A 14129-nucleotide genomic window follows, 5' to 3' on the forward strand; every position below is an offset into this window, starting at 1 on the left:
CTCCCCTGAAACCTTTCTCCCCATTCCAGATGTCACTACAAGGGGCAAAAAGGAACTGGGGACTTAATGTACTGGCTGCTGCACAGACCCATTTCTGGTGCACAAGAGAGGGGAGGCTGCTGCTGGGAACAGCTGGGGTCTGAAATGGGCTGCATAGCAAAAGGGAGGCTTGAGGTGGTTCATTTATGTATGAGACAAGGAAGGGTTACTTACCAGAGGCACTGACTGCCCCAAGTGGAGAGCAGTACTTAACCTGACAGTGAGGAAGGGGAGAGGGAGGCAGGTTTTGAGAGGATGGTGCTATAAACAAACATATCCTTGGCATGTTATTAATAACTGTGACCTGGGGCTGTTCTGCCTCAGAAAACAGCTTCAACCCTTCACTATAAGCAGAAAGAGATATAGTCAGTCTGACATTCCAGAAAAACTGGCTTGGCACACCCCATCTCTGGGATGCCTGTATACCTATGCCAGATGCAATTGCTGGAGCCTTGTGCATCCCTTGGTAAGCATGTACCAAGTCAATACACCTTGCACCTGTGCTTTGACGAACTACGCCCAGGAGTGGAGAGCTGGGAGTGCACAGAAAGGAACTGTTCTGTTTGTATCAGGAATGGCAGCACACACTAATATCAGGTATAATCCTTCTCATATGGTAGGCCTTTTAGAGGCAAGTAACTAGTGACAGTTTCCTTTTAGAACATTGCTGTTCCTGCTTTAGCAACACACTCTCTCCCTCCACCCATAAAAATCTCTCCCCTTAATAACCCTGGCCTGTTTAAACCAGCTCATTCCTGGTGAAGGACTAAGTCCTAACACCTTTTTATGTTTTAATGAGGAACCCCAATGTAAGCTCTCAACATGGGTTTGTGTGTGCAGGCTGAGTAGGATCTGTGTTTGTGTGCTATGTCACCTGAACAAAAGTATCTGAGTATTTAAGAATGAAAACTTCAGTATGTGCATGGCAGGTCATGATGTGCACATGCACACACACACAGGGCATGCATACTTTAAATGCATGCGCACACACAGCTGTAAAGAAAGAGCTCCCTTTGTACAGCCTCTCATGCTTTGGCAGAGTTGCTGCTAAGACACCTCACTCATCATTTCTTTTTTCCAGAATCCAGAAAAAGTACAGAGATTCAGAATATGAAACTCTGCTGACTCACTGTGAATGGCAAGGGCTATGCAGAAAGAATAGTTATGGATGCACCATACTGAAGCATACACACAGACCCCCATACACGGAACCTGCTCCTTTGGCTGATTTAGGGTCACTGACACTGCTCCCCTGAGGCACAAATTATTGGTGTTGGAATGGAGCCTAGAAGCCCTGGTCAGGGACTAGACCCGAGTTGACCACTGTGCAAATGAACCTGAAAACACTCACTGCCTCAAAAACAAAAGTCCTAGGTGAGAGGAAAGAGCAGTCAAACCTGTATGATTAGCAGGCACAGAGGTTCACTTGCAATATTTTTCTCTGTTATTAGAGATGAATTTAGTGTCTGGTCTCCCCCCAGGTTACTCAAATTGGGCATCAGAGCCATCTTAAGCATCATGGTAGAGGACTGTGGCAATGGTCTTGAGAAAATCTGGCGCTGTGATAATCTGTTGCTCTTCCACCACCTCAGAGGTGGGGAGTCACTCTTTGGATATGCATATACGTACATCTCTGAGCTAGCATGAGGTTCAGTAGCAGGTTAGAAGGAAAATGTCCTGTGGATGGCTTCTCATTATTTTTGGCCACTTTAAATTTCAGTCTGTGATGCCAACAGAGTGAACATAACCACGGGTTACGTATGAGCAAAGGGACTGTGAGTCCTGGCTGCTTCTATGTTACTATTTAAGACTTCCAGGGATCTTACAGCCTGCACAGTGCTGCACCCTCAGAACCCAATTCACATGCCCCACAGTTCATTTTAAAGTGCAACAGCAGCAAGACACACCTCATGCTAGGCTGGCCCCATACAGGCAGTGCTGGACTTGGAGGATCCTGTGCTAGTGGAACCTGCCAGTGCTCCACTCTAGTCCATGGAGCAATGACACACTAGTCTAGTCAAAAGCCTGCCCCAGCAACTACCCCAGAAGTAATATCCAGGCCCTTGGTCTCACTCTAAGGCACTGAACATCTTACGCTCCCACGCATGCATGGTGAAAAAAAAACAGGGGCAGAGCCAGAGCTTTGCCCTCATACTGACACATGGTTATAGAGTATTCACCACTGTATCATGTTTGAAAAACAAGGCAGGCTTCCAAATGCACAAGCAAAGGTCTTGCATGAAGACTGCTACCAGTAGGCTCTCTGAGTGGCACATGGACCATGCAAGATGAAGCCAACTCAGTCAGACCTGGGACTGCAGGATGCATCTATGCTTAGAGTTCTGGTCTTCAAAGGAACAGTCCAATGGCACCGTCTCTGCCATCTCTGTTCTGTTCAGCCCAGGCCAACTGGCTCATATTCAACAAGGAAAGCATTAGTCTTTCCCCTCGTACTATATCTTGAAGAAATCAATTCTTAACCTGTACACTCTCCTACTTAGAATCCCAAGCCTTGGAAAGAGCCAGGCAGCCACAGCCTGTCCTGCAGCAAAAAAGACAAAGCCCCAAGCTCAGGAGTGGCCTCTGAGTCTCTGTCAAGCAGCAGAGGTGGGGCTCCCTGTCCTTGTTCTTTCCCATCCCCAGTTGCTGGATTCTCTTCCTTTCTCTTTGCTGTTGCTCTGAAAAGTCACAGGCATGAGCAGATAGAGCCATAGGGGCAAGTGGTGACTCTTTCACATGACCTCAGTGCAGGGCCTGAACACAGCAAAGCCAACAAGGTTTTGGCAGTGCCCTGGCTCCACTCAGATGTATCCACGGATTCTGCAACCCTACAAGAGGGTGGGAGCCCAGCTGCCAGAGGAGGGAAGAAGCACAGTCCATTGGACAGGAGCAGCCTTGGGCTCAGAGTTGGGATCCCAGGGCAGCATTCTCAGTCCTGGAGGGAGAATGCAGAACCAGGAAGCCAGGGGCCTGGCTCTGCTTGCTTTGAACCTGGTTCAGCCAGTCACATCTATGCATACTGAATGCAATAGGTGGTGTTCTGACCCAGGAGTGTTCTGCACCTAAGGGAGACCAATTGGACTGACAGCAACAGGGCACTGGGGGCCCAGTGGCCAGGACTCCTGGGCTGCATGTTTGGTCCTAAGGAGGAGACAGATTAGTTTGTTCCTCCACCTTTGTCTTAGTAGTTACACCTACAATTGCTACCTGCAAAGCAAGAGAACCCAGCCTGCATCTGTACCAGACAAGGAAGAGTCAGTACAGCTCTAGCTTTCTGGGAGAGCAGGTCAGCATTGACTGTCTGGCTCATCTCTGCAGCTGAACAAAAATTGATTGTCCCTGGGGAATAAGTAGAGGCACTTTTCTTTTTACATGAAGTCACTGTAATTTTCTGCTTTTCAAGATGAACAAGCCAGGGGCCTCTGGGAGCCGCTAGCCAGACCATTTTGCCTGACCATCCCTGCCTCAGCCTGTATATATCATTAGGCCAGATGCAGGGACTGGCTAGCTAAGTGTGGGAGGAGCATGGCCATGCTAATCCTACACAACGTAGAAACACTGAACTAAGCTGGACTTTGTCTCCCCAGAATTAGCCAAACCAGGTGGGGCTGGAGGTAGTGTCAGGGGAAGTCAAGGCCACCTCTAAAATATTAGCTATGCAATTGATAGGGAGCACTACTTGGGAGACTTCCTGCTCCTTCTCCTGCTTGTTGTCAGCTACATGGGGGCACCAGTTTCATTTGTCTGCTACAGAACACTTTAACAGCACCACTTTTTAAAAGTGCCCTGTCGGAGGTGCTGCAAAGCTGGGGCCTGCTCTAAGCAGTACTGCCAGGCCCATGCTCCTGACTACAGGAACAAATCCTGTGGTTCTGTTTCTTGTCTTGTCCCCGTCAGGGACAGAACCCGAATGTTACACAACACACCACAGGATAACTAGATTTCTGGTGCCTGGGAAGGGATTTGTCCAACAACTCCTCACTCATCCATGTTATCTAAAACATCCTCAACTGTTTTTCAGTCCATCTCATGGTAAAGGTCATTGGCCAAGCAAGGACCCCAACAACAATTGTGGAGCAGCCAGCCAAGGGACTTACCCACTACCCAACTACAGCTTGAATTGTGTTAGGAAAGGAGCAGGAGAGAATTCCCCCATCCTGCCATGGCTCATTTGCAGCAAATGTACCTAGTGCATCCTAGCACTTGTGAAGGAGTCTGCTGAGAAAGAATATTGCAGCATTAACATTTGCTTGCAGCGCAACTGTCAGTATTAAGGAAGTCGTTACTCATTTAGCATGTGTCAGTGAAGACCCATTCATATGCCAAAGAAAATCCTGACAACAGCCATTTTGGATACTGCAAAGATCCCACCAACACCATTTTCTAGGCATGCCTGGTGATGGATATAAAAAGGTCCTTTTTTCACTTATTCATGCATTTGTAACATCTACTGCAGTGTTCTGTCCTGTTGTAAAAAGCGGTAGTGTTAGTAATTGCAATAGGGTTAGTTTGTACAGTATTTTTTCATATAATTAATGGAGGTGAAACTTACTGGCATATCTAGGCTGCAGCCCCATGCAAGCAAGCAGAAAGCAAAATATTTAAAATGGAATAGAGAGAAACTGGCTAGCAGGCAGCTAAACTCACCCTTTTGTACAGCCTATGGTCCACCAGAGGGCTTCAGATAGCAAAACAATACCAAAGAGCTATTAGCATAAAAATGGCATTAAAGAGACCTTAACAAATAGCTTCACTTTAATGAAGAGGAGACCAAGGGGCTCTGTTTGCCTTGAGAGAGAGGACTGTTCCTTGGCTGCTGGCTGGGGGGGCTCCAGTTTTCTGTCAGGCAAGAGCAGATCAGAGCTCAGGACCATGTTGGGTGGTAAAATGCAATACAGAGATCAAATGGAAGCCAACAGTTATCCTGGTGATATCTCTAGGCCCCACCTACCTTCCCTCGCCCTACACACTATTTCATCTCTACCTAAATGTCACCAGCTAAAACAGGACTGTGCCCCAGCAGACTATTGTGACCTACGGACATTACCCATGCACCAAACATAGGTGGTCAAGTGCATATGGAGTCAGTTCAGTTATGCCAGGCTCACCCAGAAATGACACTGTCCCACCTCTCCTGTGGTTCTGAAGCAGGAACATTTGTAAACCACAGAGAAGGTGGGGCAAGTGTTTTCAAACCCAGAGTCATTAAATGTAAGAGTCTTTTTTGCTCATGTTCAAGGAGGTAGTCTGGGCCAGGGGCAGCAAGCAACAGGTACCAATGCAACCTCCACATGAAAAGCAGGGTCATTTCCTGGCCCTGGCATCAAGCACTTTCACGGCTGTTCAGCTGATGCACATCTGAAAAAGCCTTGAGTGGCCTCTCTCACTTTGTGTAAGAAACACTCTCACAGGTCCTGCTGGTACTGTGAGATGGACAGAGTGCTTTTCTTTGGACCTGTGAACAGGTGACAAACAAGCATTGGTCACAGTTTGTCTGGGATGTTTCAGACAGGGCTGTTCTGCTGTTGGATTAGATAGGACCTTCTGAGAGCCCTGCCAGCCCAGCTGTTCTATAAGGCTCAATGGGAATTTCTGGGCCTCCAACCCTACCAACAACTGCTGATAAGAAGTGAGTCTTTGTCTCTCTAAGGCCTGCCCATATCCTCATGGATCAGGGAGAAGCCTGAGCTGCACCACCTGCCACCTTCCACACACACTGAACTGACACTCATGTACCCTCTACAAAGTCAACTTATCACAAACCCGGACAACAGCTGTAGGCCTCTCAGCAGCTATCACATGATTACTGGGACCCGTTGTCAGACATTGCAGCAAGCAAAAGCTCATGACCTCTGGGAGCTACCCACAGTCCTAAGCCACGTGACTGGTTCTCACATGGGAGAAATCAGCTTTGTTCTGCTGAAGGCCTCTGGGAGGAAGCCAAGCTAACAGAGTAAGTGAGAAACTTCCCAGAAGCTGCTTACACCTGGACAGAGAGGGTCTACTCAGCACTGATATGAGCAGACGTGGACCAAAACACCCAAACAGAGAGCCTTGGGGCCAGCTGGTTGTACAGAAGCAGCCTGGAGAGACCATGGCACCTAGCCTTGCATCAAAGGAAGGGAGCAGTTTCTGGGGAGGGATTATTCCTGAGGTGCCAATTCCTGAGGTTGAAGTGGCAAATGTTTCTTCACTGTTCCTGTGGCTAAGATTCTGCTGCCCTCACCCTTTGTTGGACAGAGTTGTGCTCTGCCCTTCCCTATTAGCAGCACAGCTTCCTCCCCACCCCCACCTTACCTTTTCCCTGTACCCAGCCAGATCTCATTTCCCTTCCACTGGCAGGTGCTCTCTGTTCACTTATCATGCCCTCCTCTCCTATCTTTCTCTGTCTCAGGCAGTCACAGGCCACCACCTATCACAACATCTCTTGTACTTGTGCCCAAAAACTTGCAAAGAACTTTTTCCCAACTACTCAGTTGGTCGAATACAAGATATCACATCTACCCAAAGAACCTTGCCTGCCTTGTGCTGCTAAGCATTCTCAGTGGGGAGGGGTAGGCTCCATCATGTCATCTGAAAGCTGCCACATTTTTCCTCCTCCCAGAGGTGGGAACACACTGGTTTCTTCCTACTCTTGTTTCTGTTCTCCTTAGTACATGTTTTCAACTCAGCTCATGGCTGTGGCCATTGTTTCCTTTCTGCATCAAAGTGACTCATGCTCTATTCCATGCTTTTTGGGAGTTCAAGAGAATTCCTAATTAGCCTGGAAGTGTCACACTTTCACCAGGAGGGATGAGCTGGGGCCAGGGAATAGACCCCTGCTGATGTGTATCTTCCTCAGACTGCCATTTCTGTGCAGGCTCCTTATGTTGCTTGTGTAGTTTTACTGAATACAATTTTAATCAACTTCTTGAAGCTGGTGGAACAACCAGTACTAGTAACACTGCAAAGGGATGTTACCTCTAAACCTCTGCAGTTGCCAGAGTAAAGCATGTGCACATCTTTCTGCATGTCTTGTGGAGGAGACAGGGGGAAGCAGGATACCCTAGGGAACATGGTCAGACCTCCTTTGGGAATCAGTCCAGAACCTCTCCAACAACCTGCTCTGCCTCACCCTCTGGGCTCAGAGATAGGTATAGGCAGCAGAAGCCAGGACTTGGAGATTCAGGCAATGGGCCTTGGTTAGGAAGATGATGTGGGGAGGGGTCACAGTTCTTTTCCTTTTTTGCCTTGGGTTTCTTCTGCATTTTTTGTTTAAAAGCGACCAAGCTCCAACTTTCCCATTTGACAAGCAGCAGCAACAACCCCTCCCCATACACACACTAGGCGCACACAAGAACACAGCTAGGAGCTGAAGCCAGCCAGGGTCATTCCTCACCCTAAGCCTCCATGGCGAGTGAGTGGAGCTCCTCTGCAAAGAGTGTTCAGCTGAGGACGGGCTGATAGGAGAGGGGAAGGATCTCAGATCAGAGAAACTGCCACAACCACAGCCTAGCTGGGCCTGGGGAGATAGCAGTTTAATGGAAACCCAGGCAACCTAACATAATCCAAGCAAGGGGCTCATCCTGCTCACAGCTGGGAGTTCATGTTCTGCCTACTGTCAGGGGACCCTTCCTGGCTGCGGGTACATGTGAACACAGGCATTCTGCCTGGCCAGGTGTGCAAATCTGTACCTTGCTCTGTAGTGTGAGCACACCTAGAAGTGAGAGCAGAGCACAAGGTCCCCACAGACCACCCTGCTCCCTAGCATGTCAGCACTGGACTGCTTTGCTTGCCATTTAGATAGGGATTCCATTTATTCAGAAAAAAACAGGTTCAGTGCTAGTGCCTTTCCATGGATTCTCTCCTTTTGAAACAAAGGCAGTTGCAAGGTAGGTCTGATATTGCAGCATCCCGCACCATACCCTGAACAGAACTGCTAAGGTGCAGCTTGGGAAGCTTGTAAAGCAGTTTGGAGACTCACTCTACATTTCTCTCCAGGGCTTCAAGCCCACCATCTGTAGCAGAGCAAGGAGCACAGCTAAGTCTGTTGGGGGCCTGATGCTTGGGGTGACCTGGGGATGGCAGATGAGGGGAAAAGGTAATGGCATACCTGTGGCGGCAGCGTCGTAAAAACCGCATGATCTTGCGAGCAGCTTGATCCTGTTTCTTGGTGAGCAGACTGCTTCTAAACACAAAGGAGAGAGCATCAGGCAATGGCAGCATTGAGGAGAGTGTAAACACTGAATGGAGGCATCTTGGTCCTACTCTGTGGTCTTGCCTGCTTTGCGTATACAATACAGTCCAGCTCAAGGCTCAGGTAGACTGGACCACGCAGCGTGTCTGCACTTATCATCTATGTTCCCTGCAGCCAGAGAGGAAGTTCCTCCCACTTTGCATTTATTGCCCTCAGTGACTGATCCTTAGCTGCACCTTTGTAGAGACTGATGTGCAGACTACTGCTTTGATATACTGACTCCTCCACCTGGAAGTGGAGGTTTTCCAGACCCCTCAGATTTTTATTTGAAAGGGGCTTTTGGAAAAGCAGATATTTCACAATTAATGCAAAGACAAAACAACTTGAGCAGGCCCAGGGAAGAATCTTAAAGCCATAGCAAGTAGAGCACACACCTCTGAGTGCAGATATTGCTCCTCCTGTGGAAAGCATCATGCAGAAAAACAGATATTTCTTTCACTGCAAAAGCAGCAGGCAGTTTTTATTTATTTATTCGTTTTTGCATGCTAAAGTGTACATGTCCTTGATTCACAGCACGTGTGGACAGGACACTAGGTTTATCTCTGCACCTCCCATCTCGCAAAACAGCACTGTTTGTCAAAGAATCTCTGCCCCTCCTCCCTCCCATCGGCTTAGTCCCCTGTTCTCTCTGCTGCAAGAGCATGTTTCTGCCCTCCCTTAGGAGACCCACCTGAGTTTCTGTTGTACAATAGCAGCTGCTCGACGGTTCTGTCTCCTCTTCCCACACTCTTTGTAGCTGCGATAGTACTGCTGGATCAACACTGCTGCTCGGCGACTCTGCTGAAATTTTTTCTGTTCATAATAGCTTCGGAATTTGCTCTGGATAAGGATGGCAGCTTGTGTCATCTTTTTATAAAGTGCATACTGCAGAAGAAACAGAGAGAAGCTAAGGCACTCCAAAGGGAAGCAAGGCCTCCAAGGCCTCCAAGACTCATCTCACCAGAATGTGATGAGAAGCCAAACTCAGTTATGCCTATCTGACTGCGAACTAATCTGAAACAGGGCCCACTGCAAATCAGGAAAGGTAAAACGCTGACTTGAAGACCTAATATATACTAGAAAAATTGTTTAACTCTACAACAGTGTCTGCTAGCAATGGTGTTGCTGTGGCAGTGTGATGTATTTAGCTTAAGTACAATGACAGACAGAGCATGTGAGACCTTAAGTAATGACCACCTGCTTTGCTCAAGAGCCCAGTTTACAACAAAGTAAAGTGGGAGGAACTTATGCTCTGTCTACTGCAGGCACACTTGCAAGCAATGATGAGCTGACTGCAGAGAGACTGTTGTTATTTTCCCTTATTACATTCAGCAAAACTTGCTATAAGATGCCAAAAGTCTCTGTTCTGCACAAACAGCTGTTTTCCCACACAGAAGGAGAATATAAGTAGCTGGGAGACTGCAGGGGGAATGACAGAACTAACAATAAGCAAGTGCTGAGAAAGGCACAAATACACAGAATGTGTAAGAGAACACATTCCTCTCACGTTCCCAGTCAAGATGACTGTATCTCTAAAGAGAAAGAAGCTAATTTGCTTTCTTCTGTTCATGGCTTTGTGGTGGGCTCACCACTTTTGCCTGGCAAGCCCGGCTTGGAGAAGGACACTTTGGATTGGTGGAACATTTTTACCAATCAGGTAACAGCTGGGAGGGGCTTGCCCTGCCCCTGCTTGGAGGGGGTGGGCGTGAGGAGCTCCTGGACCTGATTGAAGACTGCACTTTACAGGTCTGGCAGACTTTAGGGGCAGGGCCTCCAGTGTAGATAAAAGCCCAGCATGCTCAGCACACTGGGCAGTAACAGCGAGAGACATTGGAGAGGGAAGAGCCTCCACGGGATCCCTTCTTTGCCCCAGTGGTGTGCAGGCCAGCACACGGGGCTTAGGCTCTGGGAGCTGCGTTGAGGCAGCTCGAGCCTGCATCCTCAGCAGAGGGCTGGACGGAGCGGTAAGCAGACCAGCACATGGAGAGCTGGCCCTGGGAACAGCTCGAAGCTGCTTGGGCCTACACAGTGTGCAGTCCGGCACATGGAGAACCTGCCCTGGGAGCAGCTTGAGCCTGCTCAGGTTAGCCCCGGCATAAGCCAGATAACCAGAGCCCTGCAGTGTGGCCCAACCAAAGAACTAAAAGAACCCCAGAGCCTAGAGCAGAGCCCAGGAAAGGGGAGGCCTAGGCATAAGGCTAGGTAAACCCATAAGAGCTGGAAAAACCCTCAGTGCCCAAAGTGGGGCACTGGGCCAGGAGGGGAGGTCTCGGAGTGATGCAGACAACACTGGTGGGGCCTCCGATTGAGTGAAGGGCTCTGAGGCCCAGTTGATGGCTCTTTGAAGAAAACTGTAAGTTGCTGGGAGTTGGGTCCCACAAGGGAGGTATTCCTGAAATAAGGCAACCCCCAACCAAGAGGGAAGCCCTGGGTGGAAGTTTTCCTCCCAGCTAGAACCATAGAAGGGGAAGCGCCCCTTGCTAGCTGGGATCCAGGGGTAAACGCGTCTTATATCGTGTAAAACTGCGCCTCATATTTTTTATACTTGTTATCATAATTATGAATATGTTGTACAAAATGTTATGGAATTGGGTTAGTTTGGTATAATGGGTTTTTGGCTTATCGTATTGTAAATATTTATCTGCATACCTTTGGTGTCGTTAAAAGATATTGCTAAGAATATTTTTGGAAAGTTTTCTTTTGTTACCTATTAGACTATTTACCTATATATATACTGAATAAGAAATAATCTGCATATTATAATTCAATAAACTGTTAATAGTTAAGAGCATTGGCGTGGAGTTGATTCTATAGAGGAAAAAGTGTCCCGCGCTCAAATCACTGGTGTCCTTCTCACAGCACTGTCGCCTGCCTCATCTATCCCTTCCAGTTGAAGACAGGCACACCCTTGGGTGTTCCCAGGTTACAGTTTGTTCTGCACTCTGCTCTGACACTGGGAGTGGAACAGCCAGAGTGCCTGGTCTCAGCATCTGTAAGGCTGGGGATGCTGCACTGACACCCAAACAACCAACAAACCCAACCTCACTGGGGCCTATCACTACAGCATTTTACAATGTGTTTGGATCAAACCAATTCAGGGTTGGGGCTGCTGGAGTGAGCACACCTTGAAGCACTGCTGCCCAGAGAGACTTCTGTAAAAAGCATCTGCTGGAATGCAAATCTACCCTCAGGCCCCATCGCACTCCAAACCCTCTTCCATCCCTGGTTGTTCCCAGACCAGGGAACCTTGAAGTCTCTAACTCCATGTCCACAGAACTTGGGCTCTGAAGTGGTATTCTCTGGGCCAACAGCTCCTCAGCCTTCTACAAGGTACCCAAAGGACCAGGTGAGAAATTGCTCAACATGTGCAGGATGTGCACCTCCTTCTGGACTCACTCCTGGCACAGAGCCCAGAAACGTATTAATGGCTTGGGGTTGTGCATACAGTTCCCTCAGTTAATGTATTCTATTGCAGAGTCTACTAACAGGCTTTCCCTTATGTAGCAAGAGACAATTACTCAACAGCCAACTTCAGAGCAGAGCTGTATTCTTTTACTGGAAGTAACTTTAACAGAATCTTTGTTTCATGTTTCTTCTTTTTGAAATAGCCCATGAAAAAAGCTTCTGTTTACAGAAGCCACATGTATTCAGGAATGTTACAGCATGTGAGCTTTTAATCCTCTAAGAGGTAAGGGCAGACTCTAGATCATCTGTGAAGGCTGCTCTGGAGTTCACAACAGATATCTTCAGTGACTGTTAGCTCTCTTTTGACAAACACAACATCTGCAACTGAAAGGTTGTCATCCCTGGTTAGTTTGCCAGCCTCCATTCAGCTTATTGCAGGGGAAAGGCAGCATGCAGCCTGCAGGCCCACCCCTACACACGCCCATGCTATGCATCACCTTACTGAGGAGCTGTCTCTTTCTCTGATAGGCATGTGGACTAACTCTGGCATTTACCAAATTTCACTCTTTGGAATTGAAGCAGTCATTGGGTGCTGGCTGTTTTGCCATCATTGCTATTCCCTCCTCATATAATTTAATAAGTAAATGAAACAGATTTTGGTTTTAAATTAGCTGTTGTAAAACACCCACTTACAGGCTGATCGTTCCCTTTCCAAGTCTTAGTCCAGACGGGACTTGAGCGGCTGAGTTACAAACCCCTGAACAGAAGGGCTTAAAAGTGGAAACAGTGATGCTTTGGTTTAACTCTAAAGGCACTCCAAGATAACATGACAATGTCAGGAGGGATGTGACAGTGGGAACTGCAGCCCAGGAACCCAGAGATGCCACTAGACCGGCACGCAGTTTCATGGGATCCCTTCACCCGCCCTGCCTTCTGGCCAGTGGAAAGTAAAAGGACAAGGAATAAAAGAGAGCAGTGTTCGCCACCCCTCAAAATGAGCTACCACTAGGCATTGTCTTTTCCTAGCCCAGTGTCACCAAACACACACATGTAAGAGTGGACTTCACTACTGTACTTTTGCAATGACAGGACATGCTCGCAGCATTGCAGCTCACATCTCTTCTCCAGTGGGAATGTGTCTGTTGCACAACAGTCTAACTAGCATGTATTCACTATTGGGCAGTATCAAATCATTGTACTGAACACCAGGTTTTCCTTATTTCTGCTGAACATGGAAATCTGAGACCCAAGGGGAGCAGTTTTTGAAACAGCATTTGTGTATTCATTACCTTCAAGGCTATCCAAGTAAGCTTGGGGGAGAAACAGAAAATACAAGGTTAACATTAATTCTGCAAATAAAGAATTGAGAAAAACCCAAACAATCTTCTCTCAAAAGCAACATCACCCAGGCCCAGGACCAGCTTTAAGCAGGTCGGGAGAAGGGATACATGTTCTGGAATTACAGGAAACTTCATGCTAGTACATGTGCCTTTACATGTATGAATCACAGCTGTGGTCCAACTGAGTGATGCTTCCCTAATCACCATTTCAATCAGACAGTTCCATCAGAGCACAAGAATCTGCCTTTCCCTCCAGGATTCTAATCCTGTGTGTTAGTCCAAGACTGGGGGAGGAGTTTGTTAGAACTGGTGCTACTGGGCTGGCATTGTTCCCATTTTTAAAAAATCTTCATTTTCTGGGGTTGAGAAGTCAGCCTAAATCTTGTCTCCAGAGCAGATTCTGGTGCATGGTCTCAGCTCCGGGGTGGCTTAGATAAAGTTAAATACTGGCTTTCCATATTTTTAAATTTGGCATGTACAAAAGAAGCCCCCCCATCCTACCCCCCCCTCCTTGTCTGACAGTCTTGAGCACAAAACCAACTTCAATTTCACAATGAAATTTGGCAAGTTCCTAGCCAGAAGTACAGTGTCACCATACCAGTATGTAACAAGGTGGCTAAGACACAGGTTACTGGGAAATATTGCTTGTTTCTTCTGTCCCATCTCAAACATGCTGTTGCACCTGCATGATTGTTCTGGGTTCAAACTGGCCTGTCACTCATACTTGAGGAAAGATTGGTTTCTTCTGCACTGTTGGATAGCACAGTGCATAATAAAATAGGGAAAGCATATGCATCAGAATTCCCTCCAGGAGAAATGTGTTCAATTCAGGGTTGTTCCTTCTCTTTGGAGCTCAGTCCCAATGTAACTCATTAATCAAAAGCCAAGGAGATCCTGAATTTAAGACAATCCCCCAATACTTAGATTCTATACATAGAAAATACATAACATTGTTATAATTTTCCACACATAAAACCTTAAGATTGGAGGATTGTTTTAAATTTGTCCCCACCACTACTGCAGCAGGGGAAACAGTGGTAGGTAGCAGGCAGTGCAGAGCAAGTAGCTGGGGAGGAGGGTGGTAGGGAGCAGGCAGTGAAAGATCTAAGGCAGCTTGCTGCTTGCCACCT

General features: G+C 47.6%; 1 protein-coding gene across 3 annotated transcripts in view; it reads right to left on the bottom strand.

The window, feature by feature from the left end:
- The window catches only part of CAMTA1 (calmodulin binding transcription activator 1), a 160498-nt gene that overhangs the window by 13236 nt on the left and 133133 nt on the right, over positions 1-14129 (bottom strand). For 2 of the 3 annotated variants that reach the window (XM_025213015.1, XM_014523520.2), the window contains exons 10-12: positions 12949-12969; positions 8946-9139; positions 8132-8206 (exon numbers count right to left, since the gene is read on the bottom strand). In XM_025213015.1, the coding sequence (XP_025068800.1) occupies positions 8132-8206; positions 8946-9139; positions 12949-12969 (290 nt within the window). The remainder of the gene's footprint in view (positions 1-8131; positions 8207-8945; positions 9140-12948; positions 12970-14129) is intronic. The other variant, XM_025213014.1, reaches the window with a different exon arrangement.

Source organism: Alligator sinensis, unplaced genomic scaffold (assembly GCF_000455745.1).
Source record: "Alligator sinensis unplaced genomic scaffold, ASM45574v1 scaffold433_1, whole genome shotgun sequence".
Classification (NCBI taxonomy): domain Eukaryota; kingdom Metazoa; phylum Chordata; order Crocodylia; family Alligatoridae; genus Alligator; species Alligator sinensis.